Here is a 21,722-nt window from a genome sequence, read left to right on the forward strand (position 1 = left end):
AGGGAGAAAGAGGGACACGGGGGAGAGGGGGAGGAGGGGGGCGGCAGGACATCTCACAGTATTTCATCCTGAGTAAACGCTCAGGAAATGTTTGCTCTCTGGGCCGAACCAAGGAGGGACGACTCACATGGGAACACAGTATTAATCCTGCTAATCGTTCTTCTTTTTGGGCAGCAGGTGGCGCACCGGTTAGGGCTGTTGCCTCTTGCTCGACATAGCCAGGTTTGGATCCCACCTCCGCTGTAGTATCCTTGATCGTAGAACTTACCCTGAATTGATACAGTAAAATTACTGTGCTGCATAAATGGGTACATGACAGTAAGTAGCTCAACACCATAAGCTTCTTTGGTGAAGAGTGTCGGCTACATAGATATATCATTTTTATGTCATTCGTCTGATGTTTATTGAATTTATTTGGATTTGGAGGTTTGAAAACAGTAGCAGTGTTATCCGTGTTTAGGAACGAGGTAAAACTTCGCAGTCGTCACCTTCGAGGGCCGTGGTGGCATTAGTCAGGCTGCTTATTTCTCACGCCTCTTACAATAAAAGGTGGATCCCGCGCTGTCTGTTTGGTTGTTAGGACTCAGCGACACAGGGAATTGGAATTGCTCCCTGGGGGTCAAAGGGAAGCCCGGTGCCACTGGCCGGTGCCCTCTTCCCGCCCATGAAGGGCTGCTCGTTCAGGCGTGTCTTTAATGACGCCGTGCAAAAATTGGAATGTCAGGCAGAGCCGGCGGCGCGACTCGCCGGTCACAGTGGAGCGCCGCACCGCACCACATCGCACCGCACCGCACCGCACCACCACCTGTGCCCCGCTGAACTCGGACACGACCCGCCGGACCAATGCCGCGTGCGTCCGCCCTCCCCCAGGCCTGCTGCCCGCCGCCGACTGCAGCGCCGACGAGTTCCTGTGCCACGCCGACGGCACCTGCATCCCCGAGCGCTGGCTGTGCGACGGCGACAAGGACTGCGAGGACGGCGGCGACGAGGGCAACTGCGAGGGCACGCGCAGGGTTTGCGACCCCGCGGCTAAGTTCACGTGCAGAGTCACCGGTAGGTCATCCAGGGTCACATCTGTGGGTCAGTCCCTTGCATCCCAAAGAGAATTACAATTAAATTTAAATTTACTGATTTTTCGGACACTCTTCGGCAAAGTGACATTTATCTGAGAGAACAAAACAAGACTTCATTATATCAAAAGAAGGAGAAAATTGGATGCAGACACGTGACTCTAGAGTACAGTTAATTTGTCACATACCATGGTATAAACCAGTGTACATCGCACGAGTAGCTGCACAAAGCTTTAGCCATTATTCGACAAATTATTCTTTAAACATAAACATTTACATGTTTTTTGAGCACTTGTAAGATTGGGGAGAAGTGATGAAAGAGGTTTGGTTTGAGACCCTTCTTGAACAGAGATAGAGAGTCAGCAGTTCTGTGGGGGGGGGGAATTCCACCACACTGGAGCCAGAACTGAAGACCTTCGTGCTTTTGTTTTCGGACCTTTTGTGCGTGGGACCACCAAGCGGGAAGAGGTAGGTGAGTGTAGTAGTCTGGTTGGGGTGGAGCAGATGATCGGGTCCTCTAGATATTTGGGAGCAGATCCACTTATGGTTTTGTAGGTAAGCAGAGCCTACAATTTGATCCAGACATCTATAGGAAGCCAACGCAGAGAGACGAGTAGGGCGGACACATGGGAACAAGGCGGGGGGATGTCAAACACAACTTGTACAGCAGCGTTCTGTATCAGCTGGTTAGGTCTGATAGCCGAGGCCAGAAGACCAGACAGGAGAGAGTAGCAGTAGTCCAAGTGAGGTGTCACCATGGTCTGGACCCGGAGCAGTTAGTCTGTTTCAGTAATGGAGAATCCTTGCTTTTCATAGACAATTATGATGATTTAGCAAAAATTCTGCAAACATCATCTTAGACCCTTAATGTCTTTTTAAGTGATTCATCATCTTATTTTAACTTCAAGATTCTCAACAAGATCCTCTTTCAGTGATGAGACCCTGTGGTGCTGTTGGGGTTACAGAGAAAACGATGAAATTACAATCCAGACGCCGTATTGTCATATCTTGAACAATAATATAAAAAAGATAAATATTTTTTAAAAAAAGTGGTGGTTTAATAATATTGATGCATTTTCACTTAACACGAAAACAGTTAAATACCAGGTGCATTTCATCACAGATATTTTAAATCCAGGCGCATTGCAGTAATGAGGCTTTTAGTAAAAAAAATCTGGTAATTTGTATTTTAAAATTTACATTTGTTAAATATGTATAATATAAATACTTTGTTCCTCAGAATGACATTGCAGACTGGTAGCTTGTTTAAGGCTCAGAACTTGAAATCACCGCAGACGTTATATGTCATTGGTTCATGAATCGGGCCCTTATAATATATGGTTCCGTCACTTTAGCGGTAACGTCTTTCGACACGTGTCCAGACTCATAGACCATGGGCTCTGATTCCAGCCAGGTAAGGAGTTTCGGATGAGCTCTGTGAGCTGAGCACAGGTGCCGCCAGTAAAACGGCCTCCAGCTGAAGCCGGTATTGATCGGTACCACAAAGCACATTTCAAAGAAAGCAGAGTGCTTGGAATTAAAAAAAGAAAAAAAAAAAGAAAAAAGTACAGGAGGAGAACCGCACCAATGGATGGACTGACTCTCGGGAGACAAGGGACGTGAGCCCACAGAGTTCGGAGGAAATGCGGGAAACAACGCCGTCGGTGTGTCACCTTTTCGGTGTGCAGAGGAAGGCGTTAAAATTAGCAGGACATCTGAGGAAAGGCCTGTCAGAAGGCGTCTCGGGATTTCTCGTGGAGCACGACTTTCTCTTGCGGTGTCAATACTCTGACTTCTCGAGGGTCACGTGTAAATGGGACCGAAAATCTGCTCGTTTTGTTTGCAGTTCTGCAGTCACTTCTCCTATTAAGTCTCAGTCAGTTAAAGCTTAATTCAAATGGCCCTCGCTGTCATATTTCACTCCCAGTTCATTGTCAAATTACATCTTAATCCTTTCATTAACTTTCATCTACCCTAGAACTTAGAGCTCAAAATAAAGATGCGTTGGCGACACAAAGAGCTTCTCACCTCACAAATGCTGGAACTGGAACTGGAAATTGGTTTAGACCTCATTCCTCCAAAGTCACCTTTAAAAAGTTGCAAACAATATAAAAGGTTAATAATAAAGATGTTCCTCGATTTATTTACGGGTCAGGTTCATTAAAAAAGTGGAAATAGCTATGAAAAAAAGAAATAGTTTGCAAGACTTTTAATTGATTTTTTTTAAGCAATATTAATTGAAAATGCCTCAGAGTAGAAATCCACCTTCTCCTGAAACGCCTGCAGATCCTTGACCAATCGATAAAAATTGACTAATTCGATAAAAATGTATTAGTTCGATAAAAAAATTCTCATCTTGTTTTTCATCTTCATCACAAACGCTGCGGGACATCAGACACGAGCTGTAAACACCGTGGAAGCGTGTTGAACTGAAGTGGTCCCACACTCGTATTGTTTTTGTGCTCTTTACTGCCATCTTCCAGCTTGGAGGGTAAATGCAAGCTGTGTTTGCTCTGCAACAGACAAAAAATTTCTAAAAGACTGATTATAGTCACTATTACTAGATTTTTATGATTACTAGACTGTTACAATTGAAAGTGAATAATGAATATAAATAAATTATAACTTGCTTGTGTCTGAAAATCTGTATCTCCTCCTTAATAAAATGAGGAGCCAGAGCTTTTCATTATGGCACCAGAAACCCTGTTCTTGATTTGAGATGCAACCCAAAATGTTCTATCCGACGAACCCCGGTTAGATGGGCTCTGTGGATGCGGAAGCGGAGCTGGTTAATGCGGCGCCTGTGTGGCCGCCTCGCTCACGAGTAAATTAAAAATAACCATCTATCAATTATTGAGCTTTTCTGGTGCTTCTGGTATCACGGGGAGAGAAGCCATGAAATCGGGAAGCAAACAGATGAGCGACGACTCGCAATCGGGAGGCGCGGCCCATACAGCGCCGGTGGCGGAGCAGGCGGCGGGGCGCGTCTATGTGACCGCCGCTGATTCAGATCGCATTTCCTATTAGGGCTAAATGGGAGCTTAATTAGGATACGGGCTCTGAAGTGATTAGGGCCGAGGGCTTTTGATGCGGCACAAGTTGAACACGTAATGAATGTTGTGAAGAGAGCCGCCGCTGCGCCGCGGTGTCCCGGAAAAGGACGACGGTTGTTTTTGTTGTTTTAATTGATGTGGAAATCTCCGAAGGGACGGATCCTTTCAAGCGAAGCAATCGACAGGTGCTCAGCTGGCGAACACACCTTGCCGCTCTTAGATGTGGGACCGGAGGGCGCTAATGAACACGTGTATGTCTAATTGATCTCGAGGACTGTCGCTCGTGTTCTGCGTGACGAAGAGGAATGGCTGCGTTCGTTTCCAGTGGCGTCGATCGATCGGTTCCGCCGTTCGCCGATTGATCGATACCAGAGTGGGTGCCGCGGTGAGTTTCTCGGACTCGGGTGACGTTTGCGTAAAACACGAAGTCGTAAACCTGAACCGCAGGTAAAAGTCGTCACGTGAACAGGGTTCGGCTAGATGGGATCAAACCGCAGCACCCGAGATGCCATCGATCGCCACACGTGGAGCCGAGGCACAGGCCCGGTCCGCTTGCGCGGCGCCGCCACCCAGAGCCGATTGCCCAGCTCCCTGACAAAGGGCAGCCGCCGGAAATATATCTTTTCATTAGAGGACCGAGTAAACAGACACGTTGCACAGATTACTCATCAATAAAACAGATTAAAGTTGATCTGCGCCGCCGCCTTGCTGCCGCCATCAATTTCAGTGTTTCTCAAAGCCCATCGCCTCTCCATTCAGGCGCACCCCTGGATCCAGAACGTCTCGATTCAAATACCTTATCACCCCCCCTTCACTCATAACAATTATGGCAGCCAGACAATGCCTTTGAAAAGCAGGTCGGGGGGGAGGAGGTTGCGAGAACTGGGCTCATGGAAAAATTGCGATCGAAGCACTGGCGGGGAGGGAGTGCTCTCTTTGATGTGCCGTTTAGGGGACCACACTGTGTCTTACTCTGCTTACGGAACAATATGATTTTCCGTCTTCCGGCCTCATGCTGAGGGTTTGTGGACGGAGTTTCTCCGGCTGAAAGACGACCTTGGCCTGTTCTGCATTTTCGCCCCCAGCGCTGCGGTGTAACTGGACACATAAGCCCATGTCCTACCAGTAAATATCTGATTGCTTTGAAACAAGTTTCTCTTCTCAAGACGTCCATCGAACAAATCTGATCAGGAAATGGGCTTCAGTATCTTCCCAGCTCTTTTGCAGAAGTTGCCACAGATGCAGGGCACCTTTGTGTTGCTTTGGACTCTTCCGTCCAGTTTGTCCCATACAGATGCTGTCCGTGTTGTTCGAGTGGACTCCCATATATATCCTTGAATAGGTACCTGCTCCCCGATACCTACGGGTCCTTCGGATCAGCCAGACTGTCGTCCTCCTCCACCTCTAGGGCCGCTTAGTGGTCCTACTCACAACAGGTCCAAGATGAAAAGTCCAAAGGTTTTTGGTTTTCGTTCTGATATGACTGGATGAGCTCCCTCCATCCCTCAGAAGGGATCTTTTTGCATGACGCGTCCGAAGTATGATAATCTCAGTGTCGTCATCTGTGTTTCCATTTGATCCAACAACCACCTGCTTGGTTTTCTGCTTGTTCATTTCCCTAAAACTCTCCAGTTTGTCAAACACTGACTTCTCTGTGTAGTGTAGTGTATATACTGTATATACACACTAAGTATACGCTTGTGTGTGCGTGCATATGTATATGTATATTTTTTGTGTGAACACTGTTGTTGCACAGGTTAAACCTTTTCCATTTAAAATTAGTGAACTGATTGTTTTCTCCAAAGCACCTTATAATGTTAATTACACTGATTTAGGTATTTTTTTTCTGTATGAAATCAGGGCAAGTACCTTTATGGAGTGTACAACAGTGGGAGCAGGGATTTGAATCCTGATCCTTCTGAGATTTGTAGTAAAAAATAATTACAATTCATTTTTGTCTATAAAAATATGAAGGGTCATAATATAAATGCTGGCTTCAAACACCATACTACCTGCTGCCCCAGTGGTGGAAGTACTGGTCTGTAACTCTTAACTGAGCACTAGGGGTTAGGATTAGGAGTTAGAGGTTTAGGGTTAGGGTTAGGGGCTAGATTTGCCCAATCAGAAAATGTCTCACTGATGTCATTGGTCTGCTGTCAGGCTCTTCCCAATGGAAAGGAATAATTCGCCATTAGGGTTCGAGTCATCCTCCTATCCGGACATTGATGAAAGTGCCGGTCCTCATCGTAACCCCCCCACCCACGTGCCTCTCTTGCAGGGAAGTGCATCAGCAAGACCTGGGTGTGCGACGGAGACCACGACTGCGAGGACCTGTCGGACGAGGAGGGCTGCGAGGTGTCCGCCTGCAAGCCTCCCAGGTACCCGTGCGCCAACGACACCTCCGTCTGCCTGCCCCCGGAGCGCATCTGCAACGGCCGGAGGGACTGCCCCGACCAGTCCGACGAGGGGCGTTTCTGCGGTAAGCGGCTCGTCTGAGACCTGAGACGCGACAGCGAGTTGAATGAGATCTTTTAGCGAAAGGCTAATTCTCCGTCCCATGGGCCCCCGGGGCTGGAAGTGGAAAACAGCTGCTGTAGGTCATTTCTGAACATGGGGCCTCTCTGCGTTTTCAGACTGAAAAGCCCCCGAGGGCTTATTTTCAGGTTCCACTGATGTTTTTCCTTACAGCATCTTATACATTTATTCATTTGTCCGACACTTTTTTCCAAAGCAGCTTTTCACTCTCATTTAGCCATATATACAGCAGGGTAACTTTTACTGAATCAATTTAGAGCAAATACCCTATTGAAAGGTACCACAGCAGGCAGTGGGATTCAAGCGCCCAAGTCCAAATGCGGCAGTATTAACCACTACGCCACCTGGTGGCCTTTAGTATCACAGTAAAGACCGATATGTGGCACAGATTGTTCATCGTCCCACTTTTTTCCTGAAGAGGATGGACCAGCTGGGGAGCTGCCATGAGAGCTGCCTGCGCTGTAGTATGTTTCTGTCCTGCTTGCGTGAAAAGTACAAAGAAACCAGTGTAACACCATCCAGCTGGGATGGATGTATGATTTGTTTGGTGGTACGGTACTTTCACTTCAATGTCTCTTCATAATCCAGTAAAGGTCTGAATTTCAACCTGGAGATGTTTGTTGGGTGGTGCTGTGGCATAGCTCCTGAGCTATGATGTTGGACATCAGTTTGAATCCCGTTCAGTCAGTGTAAAGTTTGCATGTTCTTCTCATCTGGGTTTTCTCCAGGTGCTCTTGTTTCCTCCCACAGTCCACATGTTTCAGGTGAATTGAGGCTCTCTAAATTGCTTGCATGTTAGTGAATACTAACATTCATTTAGCAGATGCATTTCTCCAAAGTGATTTCTGACAAACTCTATGTAGCATTTTCAGCCCACACACCTTATTCACCACAGTAACTTACACTGCTAGATACACTACTTACACTGGGTCACTCATCCATACATCAGTGGAGCACACACACTCTCTCTTTGTCACTCACACACTGTGGCTGAACCTGAACAGCATGTCTTTGGAGTGTGGGAGGAAACCAGAGCACCCAGAGGAAACCCACACAGACACAGGGAGAACATGCAAACTCCCCACAGACTGAGTGGGGATTGAACCCATGTCCTCTCGTACCACCCAGGCGCTGTGAGACAGCAGCATTACTTACTCTGCCACCGTGCTACTGAATACTGATTCCTGTCTCACACCCTGTGCCTCTGGGAGAAACTGAACCTCTGTGACCCTGCAGCAAACAGGGATTCATGGCTGCTTGGTGTTCTTTGGATTTTTCAGGAACTCAACTTATTTCCTCCGCTGAACGATTTTGAAATTGTATTTTTTTTTCTAAAATCAATATAAAAACACACACAGTTTTGCATTTTTTGGCTGCCACACCTTTGCGCAGCCTGCAGGTTCATACCTGTGGGGCACACTGAGCACGTGCAACACATTCTATCAGCAAAGGATTTGAGTTTCGCTCTAAGACGAGAATTCAGCATTTTGTGCAGTTTGGAAAATTACTGACGTGTTAAAGCAAGATTATCTTTCCATTTTTTAATCGCTTTTCGTTAGTTTTCCATATAAGCATCAGATATGATGTACTGGCTTTGATTTGCAGGTGTTGTGAACTAATAAACAGTGGATTTCATAACCAGTGAACAATTTTTATGTCACTACTGGGATGAAAATAAAGCAGAAACTTTATCTAAAGCCCAGAAAGTTTTAAATTAGAAGCAGAAGCAAATATTGAGTCATAAAAGATGATGAATCCATGTTTCCATAAATCCTGCTCCAACACCAAAGGTTTTGGCACAGTATTGACCCGCTCTTTTATGTAGCCTGGAGTACAACCAGTTCTTCAGCATACTGGAAGAGTAGAATATAAACACTGGGGTCAGTAGGTAGTGCAGTGGTTAGAGCTGCACCCCGTGGTCCTGGGTTCGAATCCCACTTCCTGCTGTATCACTCTTGATTGCAGTATGATGTACTCTAAACTGATGCAGTAAAAATGACCCCGTAAAGGAGTAAATCATTGTAAACGGCTTATTGTGCAATCATCACATTTTAAGTCATGGGAAAAGTGTCAGATAAATGTAAAAACATCTTAATTAAAGCAGGTACTCACAAAAAGTAGAGAAGGTGGTCACCAGAAGATGGTGTGACCTGTTTGTGTGAGATGTGTCGCAATAAACCCATCGAGTTGAGCCATTTCAAGTTGTTTCGTCCGCATCTCCATAGTTATGCCTGAACCATCTCACCCCCGATGCATCTCTGGTGATGCTGCTGTCATAAAAAAAAAAATCATCTCAGTGGCAACAAGCTCTCAGCAGTGATGCAGATGCCATTGGAATGGGCCAAGAGGACCTTCTCCAAAAGGTCAAGGCCTAATGGCGGGCACTCATGAACACTGCAGGTGAACTTCTCCACCACCCACGGCCTCACCAAGGTTTCACCGGTGCCTCAAACAACTCCTAGAACAGCTTGTAATGCCAAGAGATCCAGGACTCTGTCTTCTATGGCGCCCGTGAGCCCATCGCACCCTTTGAAAGGGAGCTTCATTTCCTCTCTGCTTCGCACTGGGTAAAGTTACGTTTGATAGCCTTCAGCTCACCCTGAGTGAAACCAAATGTTTTACATTTCCAAGTTTGTGGCTTTGGTTATCAACAGGCCGAAGGAGCAGCGCCAATCTCTGGCATTTGTTCTTCTTCTCCCTGGGGGATTCTGAGTGTTTTCCTTAAAAATTCCGAGTGTTTCTCATCTGTTGGTCTTGATGCTGCAGGTGGCGCAGTGTTTCGGGTTGTCGGCTTGCATTTGAAGAATGTGGGTTTGAATCCCACTCCTGCTCTGGTACCCTAGAGGGAAGCGCTTACCCTGAACTGATATAGTAAAATTTCCCAGCTGTATAAACAAGTAAATCACTGTACATTAGTGCACAAACATTTAAGTGGCCCTGGAGAAAAGCATCAGGTAAACAATAGTTAATCTTGTTTGCTAACTAACCCCATACATCCAAAGACACGCAGAACTTTTTTTTTTCCTCAAGGGTTGAGACATCATCTGAAGAACCTTCTAGGTTACATTGATTGACCCAAAATCCCAGTAACTCTTTCCAGATGTGAACGTAGGTTTCTGTAATCAATTTAATTGATTCGCTTTGCTCTAATCATATCGACTAACATCTTAAATGTGCAGTTAGGTAGGAATATATCAAGCATGTCGAAGAACTTAATTATTGGAAAAAAAGATGAATTTTTGAGATATGATTGTTTTATTTCACTGAGGTATATTTAGCAGGGGGAACTGGGGAATGTTAGAGGGTCCATGGAGGCCAGAGACATGTTATTACTGTTTTATATCTCTCTGCTGAAACAAAGGCTGCGTCATATAAAAGAACTGAACAGAACCACATGAACACTTTCTGAACAGTTCTTTTATCATTATTATTATTTGTTGCTGTTATTGTTATTTAAACTTATTTTTTGTTTATTTATTTATTTATTTATTTATTTTTTGTTTCACTTAATTTTATCTTATTTGTATTTTTTATTTTTCCCTGATCACGTCAGAGAATATTTGGCAGCGTGTCTCTGTTAATTTGAGCAGAATTACTTTAAGGTTTATTGTCGGCAGGGTAAGCGCTACAAGCATGGAAACCGCGCACTGCAGCTACGATAAGGAATCCCCTCCAGAGAAGCTAAGCTCCGTTAAGATTGCTCGCAGCCAGCTGCAGTGCATTCTGGGGCCTCGGGAGTTTGATTAATTCATGGCAGCGCACCAGGATTGCTCTCCGGCGTAACCTCCGAGAGCCTGTTGCCGAGAGAGCCGATCCGGGCCGGGGCGCCCCCTCCGAGAAAATCCAATTCTTTCTTGTTAGGGCTGTGAGGAATGTGTTAATCATAGGAGGCAAAGTATGGGGTCGAGTGTCATTTCCGCCAATTTGCCTTTCATCTCGACCGGCACGGCGTATGAAATAAGCTCTAGGTGCTGCCGAGACGAGTCCTCCCTTCAGGTGGACGGGGGGGCGGAGCCAGAGGAGACAGCCCCTTGATTCGTTGACTCACATGGAAATGTGTTCATAAGGAAATATGTGAGTGCTGTGATGATGCTGCGGAACAGCAGGTGCCTCCGGGACTGATGGTAACCAATGGGACACCGGTGTTGGGTGTCCCTGTGTCCCACCAGTACCAACGCCCCCAGGTCCTCTGTGCTCAGAAGTGTCAAATGATGTTGTTTTTTGCTTGTTTCCTCTGTGCTGTCACTGTAAGTAAAGGCGGGAAGCAGTTACATGTTCCCCTGCCTTGAAGGTGACATATCTGCTGTAGTATCTGCGGAAAGAAGAGGGCTGTCGTACCGCCGTCTTGCCTGCCGGACGCGCTGTCGGGCATTCCTCCTCTCCGTCATGATAAAGATCCGCTCTGTCAGCGCGGCCTCCGCCGGGACGTTCGCTCGACTCGTCCGCTAATGCGCACTGTCTTCAACGGGACTCCTTTTCTGAGCGAAGGACGTCGGTCGGCTTTACGGAACGTGTTTTTCCGAAAACGAAAACTCAGTTTAGACACGTGTCCCGATACCTCGTTGCAGCAAGTGAGCGAGCGCAGTGTTCACAAGTTCCTCGACTGACACGCGTCTCTGGGCCCGGACGTCTCTTCTTAACGTGTTTGGCTTGTAAATCCAAAGTCCCTTTTAGCAGCAAGTCGCCACGATCAGTAAAAGGCTAATCATAACAATGTCCCTCAAATTATTTAGGGGTTCTGTAACATAGGTAACAACTGAAATGCAGCTACAATATAATAAATAGCTGTTATAATTAAAAATACTTGGACCTTTTTAAGGGGGTGCGGTGGCGCAGTGGGTTGGACCTCGGTCCTGCTGTCCGGTGGGTCTGGGGTTCGAGTCCCGCTTGGGGTGCCTTGCGACGGACTGGCGTCCCTTCCTGGGTGTGTCCCCTCCCCCTCCGGCCTTACGCCCTGTGTTACCAGGTAGGCTCCGGTTCCCCGTGACCCCGTATGGGACAAGCGGTTCTGAAAGTGTGTGTGTGTGTGTGTGTGTGTGTGTGGACGGACCTTTTTATTTTCAGGTTCTTTAACTTTTTGCTCCCTTGAAATTCAAATTAATGTAAAATGACTGAAAATTTACATCACCGCAGACTCCCATTCAATGCCGATTGCTGACCGACCGAGGCCATGAATACATAGGACGTTCCTCGTGTTGCTACTGATCACTGACACCGAGGACCACGACACACGAGCTGTAAACACCGTAGAAGTGTACGCAAATAAGGCTGCCCGTGCTCTGTTGGGTTTGGGTGCTCTACAGCGCCATCTATCAGCTCAGCGGGTAAACACACGTCAAAATTTGCTCAGCTACGTACATTTTTGCAGAAAAAAACAATGAAAAATAATTAAAACGGAACTATGCTTGTGTCTTTGGAAATCCTCAAGTTGACCGAGCGCTCGTGACACGAGGAACTAGAGGGCGAATTTTCACGCACGTAGCCTACGACGTTGAGGTTTGCACATCTGCGCGAGGTTTCTCGCTCCGCCACCGCAGTCCCACGAGTTCAGCTGTCTTCATCCACCGAGCCGCAGCTTCCATTTTCTGCCTCATAAATCGCATCGCTTGGCCCATATAGCCGGCGCCGCCGTACGTGTGTTTTTCAGTGCTCCTTGTTTACCCGTAACATAAAACACACGGCACGCCTCATTGGCTAAGGCGCTGCTGCTGACATTGCGAGACATTCCAATTCACCCCTAGTTGCGTGTGGACCCGATTGCATCACACCCGCCGGAAAGTGACATTTTGCTATCATTTCATTTTCCTCCCCAGCGCTTCAGTTATTAAGTGGAGCGAAACAGCCAAATTTTAATGGTCGCTCGCTGTCGCCCCGCTGTCCGCGGTCGAGACGGCCGTCAAGCTGCCCGTGTCCCCTGCAGCCGCAACGGTGCGGCTTCACTTTTCGCTGATGCAAACCTGGAGGGTCTGCTGGTCACATCACCGGTCACATCTCCTTCACCCCCCCACCACCATCTTAGGCACTTTCAAACAGCAGCCAGTGCATTCGCCAAGTTCCCTTGTCTGATTTCTTTTTTCTTTCTTTCTTTCTTTCTTTTTTTTTTTTTTTTAAGCAAATGCGTTTTATCCATAGGTATTCGGAAAGTGTTTTTATCCTGCTGTGTAGATTGGTAAATACTTCCTAGTGGCTTATGGTACAAAGCTAATTTTGAAGTAACACCTGTCTGTCTGTCTGCAAATAACATCCTTTCCTTGAATTGATAAGGGACAGTTTATTCTGCTGTAAAAATAGGAGAATCAATCTGATGAACTTTGTGTGCAAATTCCACACTGTAAGTTACTTCGGACAAAGGCATCAGCCAAAGAATAATCACATTAATTTTAGGGTCCTACAGAGAGACAATTAGTCTCGATTTCATCTGCATGAGATAAATGAATTAATTGCCACCTGTTTTTGCCTTGTTCTATATGCTGTTTTGTGATTTGTTGACTAAAGCGTCAGGTTTCGTGATTAGCTGGCCTAATCATGTCTCCGCCCCCTCTCCACCAGACGAGTGCTTCTCGGGAAACGGTGGCTGCAGCCATCAATGCACCGTGGCCCCCGGCAAGGGTGCGATCTGCACCTGCCCGCAAGGTCTCCACCTGGGTGCGGACAGGAAGACTTGCGAAGTGGTGGACTACTGCACCCGACACCTTCGCTGCAGCCAGGTGTGCGAGCAGTACAAGACCACGGTGAAGTGCTCCTGCTACCCCGGCTGGAGGCTCGGCCCAGATGGGGAGGACTGCCTGAGCTCAGGTACCTGAAACCCAGAGAATTCCGTCTCTGTATGATATCTACTTCTCCATTATTAGAGGTATTAGGATCTCCATTATAACGCTTCATTCTTCTGTCTGCTTACACCTGTACAGGTGTCCATTCAGTTCATTGTAGCTGTCTAGGAAACGCCACATGGTGGACTACAGTTTGTTCATTTGAATTGTTGATCAAATCCTATTAAATGTTGTATTGGGGTTCATTAAATCGATGGTTTGGTGAGCACTGTCTTCAGTAATTAGTGGATAAATGTGTTTCAGTGAATTAGGTTCATACGTTCAGCTGCTGTTGTTCAATAATCTATTTCTCTTCAGTAATATATTCAATTTTGGGAACTCATAAAGAACTGAAGACCAAATCTCTCCGCTCTGAGAGGTGAACTGGTACTGTGGGACGGCTGGTGCCATAATGGTTAGAGAAGTCACCTTCCATTCATGACCCTGGTTCTAATACCAAACCTGCTCCAGTACCATTGATGACTTTCCTTGAATTTATGCTGCATAACTGGGAAATAACTAAGTAGTACAAGACCACAGTACAGTAGCTTAGTGGACAAGTCACTTTGGAAAAAGCATGAGATAAATAAAAAAAAAAAAAAAAAAATTGGCAGGTAAATGACCATGAGCAGGATGTATTTCAAGGATGGCAAAAAGAAGGTTAGGGTTTCAGCCCCGGTCTTAATCTTATGTATTTGACACACACTTGTGATGATTGTGAGTTTGTTTTTTGATTTCTCAGATGTCCATCGATGTGTGTGGCATTTTTCTGAAGGTCTTGAATATGTTGGGGGAAGTGCTCCCCAGGCATATCTTCAGATTCCATCAGAAACAGAAATATGTGTTGAAATCTCATCAGATGAAATTAATTGAGCCACTCTTGGCTGCTGCAACAACCCAGTGCCTTCAGGCCAAAGGGACATGTCACATAATTTCATTCTTGTTTTATAATACTTAATTAGTACAAGATTTATATTCTGAAAGTTGTAAAAAAATATGTAAAATAGATTATATAATCAAGATCAAAATTGATTTTTAATTTTTTTTTCAATGCCATCGGTTGCTTTCAATTTGGAGAATCATCTTTGACAAGCAGTAAAATGATTTATGTTTTATTCCAATGAATCTCTGTCCAAAGAGGAAGCCGAGGGGTTGCACATTAATACAAATAACACACGACGAGACCGGGTCAGGAGTTTGTGTGCAAATGTTGTGCTGCTTCGCGATAATATGTGCACCATCAAATTTTTGTCAATCCCTCCCATGTGGAAGACCCCTTTGAGGCGTTCGTTATCTTCTCAATTCGTCACGAGATCCGGCGGATAGACCTCCACAAGCGAGACTACAGCCTACTGGTTCCTGGCCTCAGGAACACCATCGCCCTGGACTTCCACTTCAACCAGAGCCTCCTCTACTGGACTGATGTAGTTGAGGACAAAATCTACAGAGGACGATTGTCGGACAGCGGAGGTACGCTTGACGCCAAATTCCATCACTTAGTGTTCTACACTGATTTGAAAAAGTAAGTACATCCTCTGGAAAGTTTTGTGATATTCACGTCTTTATATGTTTAAAGACTGAGCCTTATTTAAATCAGTGGTTTAAAACATTTAATAGGTAACGCTGGACTGACTTACTCTGATTTACTCAACAAAAATCAAAATAAATGCAGTTTCCATGGATGGTAAAAGTGATTAAGTCTCTAGTTTCTTCATCTCATTAATTCAATGTAGTTTTCCTCTGTTGCACCAAAACAAGCGCAAATAATTTTATAGTTTAAAAAAGTAGCTTTATGATCCTTTGGATCTGAAGTGACCATATTGGTGAGAGGTTAATATATCACGCCAAGGTCAACAAAGCTTTCAAAGGACCGTACATAAAAGAACGTGGATGCCCACATGTCTGGGAAAGTATAAGAAACCATTTCAAAGGATCTGAAAGTCCATCATTCTACTTTGTGAAAAAAATAATTTACTAAAGGAAAAAAAAAATCACTGGCAATCTACAAAGAGCAGGCATCTCACCAAATTCAGCCCACCTGCTCCAAGAGGTTCCAAGATGTCTCCAAGTCCAGGTTACCATGGAAGCGCCCACAGACATTTATTGCTACAGTTAATGTCAATATGCCTGCATTCATAATCAAATCACAATCGTTTACAATCAGAAAAAGACTGAAGAACCTTGCTCTTCCTGGATGTGAGGAAGAAGGACGCTTCAAATGTGAATTTATGCTCTTTTCTAATAGCTGAAGTTTGCTGGAGAGCACTTGGGTTTAGGAGATGAATTCTGATACGGCTTGCTCTGGACAGATGAGTCAAAAGAGTTTTTTTTTTTTTTTTTTGACTGCACATCCAGATGCCATGTTAGTTGCAAACCAAAAACCACCTATGAACTCAAGAACCCCTGACCAACTATGTAAAGTGGTGGTGGCAGTGTGATGCTATGGGGAAAATTACTACTTTAGACAATTGGCAACTTACTGTTGTTGACTCACCGATGAATTTCATTTTGTGCCAGAGAATACTGAAGGGGAATGTGAGACTTTCAAATCGAAAATGCATCTTCTAATAGGGCAATGATCTAAAACAGTCAAGCAAATCCACCATGGCTGAAAAATAAAAAAACTGGGACTGCTGGAGTGTCAAAGTCTGGATTTAAATTCAATTAAAATGTGAGTACAAGAAGTTTGCAAAGACTGTGCAGTTGAAGTAGTGCAGTGTTTTGCATTTTTTAACATTTAAAGACACAGGCAGCTCAGTTTTAATGGGTGCGAGCAGTTCTTTTCCCCGTCCCGTTCAGCCTTGTAATGAGGTCCAATTACCCCCCTGATGTATTGCCACCCATCCCAGAGAGAAAGAGAGCCCTGCCATTGAGGCTAATTGGCAAGACATTAATGGTAACCGTGATCTTTGTTTGTAGGTAATAGTTTCCAAATTACCCATCATGGGTCATTCTGCACTCAATTGCTGGAAGAGGATAAAAACTAAAATACTGAGATCAGTTTTCTTACGCTTTGTGGCAAAGGAATAATTAGTGAAAGTAAATTAGACAAGCCTGATAAAACCTTTATATCTGAGATGCTTTATTATTATTATTGCTTTGTATTGTTTTAGCGTCTCAAAACAGTGCTTTGTGCTCGAGCCACTTGGCGCAATGATAATGTGAGAGGTGGTCCCCTGCTCAGCATCTTCACTGCTGGTTAGTACTGGAGATCAGTACGTCCCTTTGCAAGTAATGTGTGGACATGAAGTTAAGGAAATAATGTGGAGAGACGGAGATCTTTTCTTCATTGGGGTCACTGTCTTCAGACTTACCATTGTTGGGCTCCCAGCAGCCCTGGGGACTGATCTGAGACCAGGTCGTGTTGGAAAACCTGAAGGGAAGTAGTTGTCTTCGTATTTCCTTCTGACTCTGTGTCATCACAGGGGTCACAGGAATCGAAGTGGTTGTTCAGCACGGCCTGGCCACCCCGGAAGGCCTGGCTGTGGACTGGATCGCCGGAAACTTCTACTGGATCGACAGCAACCTGGACCAGATTGAGGTGGCCAGGCTGAACGGGACTATGCGCACCACGCTGATTGCTGGAGGGATGGAGCACCCGCGGGCCCTGGCATTGGACCCGGGTCAGGGGTGGGTCTCACTTTACCGCAGTTCCTGACATTCCTGAGTCTCTCCCCACACCGTAGCAGTCACTGTGTCTGAATCTCTGCCTGAGAAGTTCATGTCTTGGTTGTCAGAGCTCACGACTCTCGCAGATGTGTTGGACATTGCTTTTTATGATGCACAGTCAGACGCCCTCCTGTTGTCCCTCACGTGTTTACTCTGTGTGTCTGTCACTCCCGGTGTGCGTGGCCGCTTTAATTGCGCTGTTGAAGTGAAATAAAAATGTCGGAAATTAAACTTGATTGGGAACACGCTGAGCGCCCTGATTACTAATCTTTGTGCACAGATGTTTCTGGTTCAGAAAAAAAAAAAATCTCTGGGTTCAGACTCCTGCATTCTTCATTTTAATTTGTCAATAAATAAGTAATAAAACAATAATGCAATAATAAAAAAAACCTGTTTAGAAGAAGCAACCTAAATTAATAATGTCATTGTAAGTCTGAATAATGAAAAAAGGACATTTAACAAGTAACTCCATTTGCTCAAACGTTAAAGCCAGTTCTAGGAAGGCAGTGGCTCCTCCTCCGCCAGGGCGACTGGCTTGGTAAAGTCCCCTGCCCAGGCGATAATTCTTTAATCTAATTACTTTAATTCACTCTGAAGGGTGGGCTATTGATCCGAGCATCCGATCCGAAGAATAGGGGTATTGATCTCGCAGGGATGTGTTCCCCTTGCGGTCTGCGAATAATCCCGAATTTGGCACCTTCCGCCTCGATGGCTGCGCACACAAAGCGAGCACATCGGTCCGCGATTCCAGGCCTGTTTCTTTCTCACTCGCTGGGAAACAGTTATTTCACATCCCTCCGGGCTCCGCTTCCCCTCACGGGGTCGTTCGAGGCTGATGGCCATCCCGCTGCGCACGGCGCTTGGGGTATTTTGGCGGCACCTCCACAGTCTCCCGATTTTGCTTGGGCTCTCAAAGAGCTGCCGTCAAACGCTTTATGCTCCGTCGACATCTGCCAGTAGTCATTTCCCAAGCCAGGCTAATTTACATATTCATGAGGCGGGGTTAATTGCGACCGAGAGCACAGCGTTAGTGACAGAAATGGCATTTAAGAACACACCAAAGTAAATACATGTGTAAGCAATAACACGCAAACCACAGGGAGCCTTGGCCTTTTCAGGTTCCCTCCGTTTGTAACAAAGGGTGAAGCAGAGGTTTTATTTCCTCTCTCTGCTGGGTACCTTTCACCGTATCTGTTCAAGACAAGTATCTTGGCCGAGGGTATGGCAGCAGGAGTGAAATTTAAACCTCAAACCGCTACGCCTGTTGCTGTCATAAATGGTGCATGCAGACACTGGGAAGGGTTTTTATTTTGGTGTCTTTGAGAAATCCATACGGTCCACAAGTCCAGGAGCTTCCAGAATGAAATAAAACAGAATTAAACCGGAAAAATGATTACCTGTCAATCTGCGCAACATCAGGGTAATGCCGTCAGTCAATTTTCCTGACAATATGTGTGATGAAGAAAATCTCAGACTGATGTTTGCACTCCTCATGGGTCGCCTGTCACCGCAGTAAAATGGTCAGAAAGGGTGGGCAGCTACTGCTGTTTGGACCTACTGAGGGTTTTTTTTCTTTATTTTCCCTTCATCCAGTTGGCTTACTCTGTTTGCCATATCTGTTATAAATGTAATTTTGGATCACTTAAAGCAACCTTTGCTCTATAAAAGTAAACAGAACTGAATGTTTCAGGGTCAGACATTTTAGTTTGAAAACAGAGGAGTATGGTGAAATTTTACCTTCTATCCAAGTATACTTTTTTGATGTGTAAGGGATGCAAAATATCCAGCCCACAGCTTTGTGTTGTGTGGCTCCCTTCCCCTTGGGTCTGTGTAAATATTTCCGTTTGCCGGTGTAGGATCCTGTTCTGGACAGACTGGGATGCCACCTTTCCTCGGATCGAAGCGGCATCGATGAGCGGCGGGGGGCGCCATGTCGTTTTTAAGGACATGGAGATCGGCGCCTGGCCAAATGGACTCACCTTGGACCACCTGGAGAAGAGGATTGTGTGGACTGATGCTCGGTAGGTGGGGGCTCCATTCACATGGTGGGACAGCTAAAATTTCTTGAGTAACCTTCACATTGTAAGTCGCTTTGGACAAAAATGTCAGATAAATGTAAAATAATGTAAAAAATGTAAAATAAAATTTAAGAAAAATACTAAAAGTTATACACTCACTCGCCATGTTATAGTTCTTTTAGAAAAACCAGACATAATTATTTTGGACTGCATTGTCCTCATTTCTACATTAAAACGTTCCCGAAATTTCTAGGAGTAGAGAAGACACAAGCTATGTTTACATACCCTGCCAACAGACGGCGCTAAAGAGCACTGAAGCAAAATGTGACTGTGAGACCACGTTCATTCAATTCTCCTCTACACTGTTTACAGCGAGTGTTCATCATCAAAAATGAGACAAGGAACACTGTGCGTGTTTATGAGTTCAATCTGTCAACTATGAGCACTGGAAGGGGGTTTTGTCGCATTTTTATTTTCAGAAGTGCAGCTTAAATTAAAAAGAAAAAAATCCATTAAAAAGTTAATAGCTATATCTGAGAATTTTAAAGAACCTGGCTCATAAATAAATCAAGAGATGCCAGTATTATTAACCTTTTATTGATTGTAACTATCCGGCCGGCAAAAGTGACGACGGAGTGACAACTTACGAACATACTTTGAGCCCCAGCTGTGTTTATAAGAAGGCGGTATAATCTCAGAACCACAGCAAGATCCCACTGAGCTCTTGGCACTGCGGCCTTCGCCAACCCAGACACTTTGATTAGGGAAGTATGTTCGCTGCACAGCGTGCCAGCAAACAACAAGTGATGAACGCGACAGCGGTGAAAAGGTCAACATCTCCGCTGCTGAATATTCTCAGCAGCTAATGTGTAAATGAAAGTGTACCCCCTTGCTGTCGGGTTTGTTACTTAACATTAAAGTGAATGTTCACTGCCAAACACATTAACAACGGAAGATAAATAAAAGGACAATTTATGTGACATGGCTGTACACTGTACCGGATGTGTCTAAACATATTACGCTCATGAGTACAATTTCCTTCGGGATCTATCTATCTATCTATCTATCTATCTATCTATCTATCTATCTATCTATCTATCTATCATTAATTCCCAACATTGTGAGGTAAAGTTATGGGCTCTTCCTTTCCAAATGGTATTACGTTACACTTTAATAGAAGGTCAATAATAGAGTTGGTATAGTTATCGTTTGCATCATCCCCAGGTCCGACGCCATATACTCAGCCCTCTACGATGGCAGCTGGGTCATCGAGATCCTGAGGGGTCATGAGTACCTGTCACACCCCTTTGCCGTCTCCCTATTCGGGGGCAGTGTCTACTGGACTGACTGGAGGACCAACACATTGGCCAAGGCCAACAAGTGGACAGGTCAAAACGTGACCGTGATCCAGAAGACCAGTGCCCAGCCCTTTGACCTGGAGATCTACCACCCAAGCCGACAGCCACATGGTAACTGCTCTCTGAGGAACCTTCCGGAATGGGAGGTTTAGACTGTCATTCATATCAGTTTTTGCAGTTATTTCTGAATAAGTGTCATCTGTGAGTTTTCTGAGGATCTGTTATTTTTGTTGGGTTCCTACGATTTTCCATTGGTTTCCCCGTGAGTTCCCAGGATTTTCGGAGCGGTGTGGGGCCTCGAGACGGGATGTGGGATCCCACCTGCCGCTCCTCCTCCTGGAGGGTCTGCTGGCTGCACGCCAGGCAGCCGGTGACAAGCAAGGTCTGCTGAATAATGGAGCGTGGTGGCCGAGCAGGGCGGCTCAGGGTCCCAGTGGCGGCTCACAGTGGGCATTCCGGCTCTCCTCGCAAAATTGAGCCCATTTAGTGTTCGCACTGTACCTTGTCAGGCCATTTTTGTCTTGTGGAGTTAATAGGATTTAACAACAGGGATTTGGGCCGGGCGATGTTTAGCTGTGTTACTACAAGAATGTCAGTAAGAATTAGCCATGGACACAGTCCATTGTTCCGTCAGACAATGATTGGAGGGTAAATCTTCAGGAAACAAGGGTGTATTGAATTCATATTTGGTTTTAGAGGATACAACTCTACCCATGTGAGGATAATACTCTACCTGTGTACCTAATGAATACGTTCAACAAATCAATACTGGGCAGGTAAGATTTCAAATCCCGCTAATATGCTGTTTGCTCGATTCTAAGAGAAAATCGATCGTAAGATACATCCAGATTTTCAAGTCGTGAAATTTTGAAAAATAACGTTCATCTTGGAGCTGAGGGAATATACAGTATTTTCTCACTACAGTGTTATGATGCAAAGCTATACTACTGAAGTAGGTGTGTGTGTGTGTGTAGAAGATGTTTGAGGTTGTTTTTGTTAAGAGCCTTTGAGCTGATGATGGATCTTGTTCATGACATGAGTCCTTCCAGAAAGTTCAGCCCACTGTCACTATGGTGAAGTCCATGCATCTGGTTGCTCCTCATCCTCTTTTACCTCCAGCATTTCCAGTTATCACCATCTTTTTGAGAAAATCCAACCTTGTGATGATGTGTCCAAAGCATGATAACCTCAGTCTCATCACTTGTGCTTC

At 45.3% G+C, this 21,722-nt stretch overlaps 1 protein-coding gene across 1 annotated transcript in view; it reads left to right on the plus strand.

The window, feature by feature from the left end:
- The window catches only part of lrp1ba (low density lipoprotein receptor-related protein 1Ba), a 342,612-nt gene that overhangs the window by 181,646 nt on the left and 139,244 nt on the right, over positions 1 to 21,722 (plus strand). Inside the window, exons 20-26 of the mRNA XM_029256802.1 lie at positions 871 to 1,053; positions 6,402 to 6,602; positions 13,208 to 13,453; positions 14,740 to 14,937; positions 16,893 to 17,097; positions 18,993 to 19,157; positions 20,379 to 20,623. Coding sequence (XP_029112635.1) covers positions 871 to 1,053; positions 6,402 to 6,602; positions 13,208 to 13,453; positions 14,740 to 14,937; positions 16,893 to 17,097; positions 18,993 to 19,157; positions 20,379 to 20,623 — 1,443 coding nt within the window. The remainder of the gene's footprint in view (positions 1 to 870; positions 1,054 to 6,401; positions 6,603 to 13,207; positions 13,454 to 14,739; positions 14,938 to 16,892; positions 17,098 to 18,992; positions 19,158 to 20,378; positions 20,624 to 21,722) is intronic.

This window comes from Scleropages formosus, chromosome 12 (assembly GCF_900964775.1).
Source record: "Scleropages formosus chromosome 12, fSclFor1.1, whole genome shotgun sequence".
In the NCBI taxonomy this organism is placed as follows: domain Eukaryota; kingdom Metazoa; phylum Chordata; class Actinopteri; order Osteoglossiformes; family Osteoglossidae; genus Scleropages; species Scleropages formosus.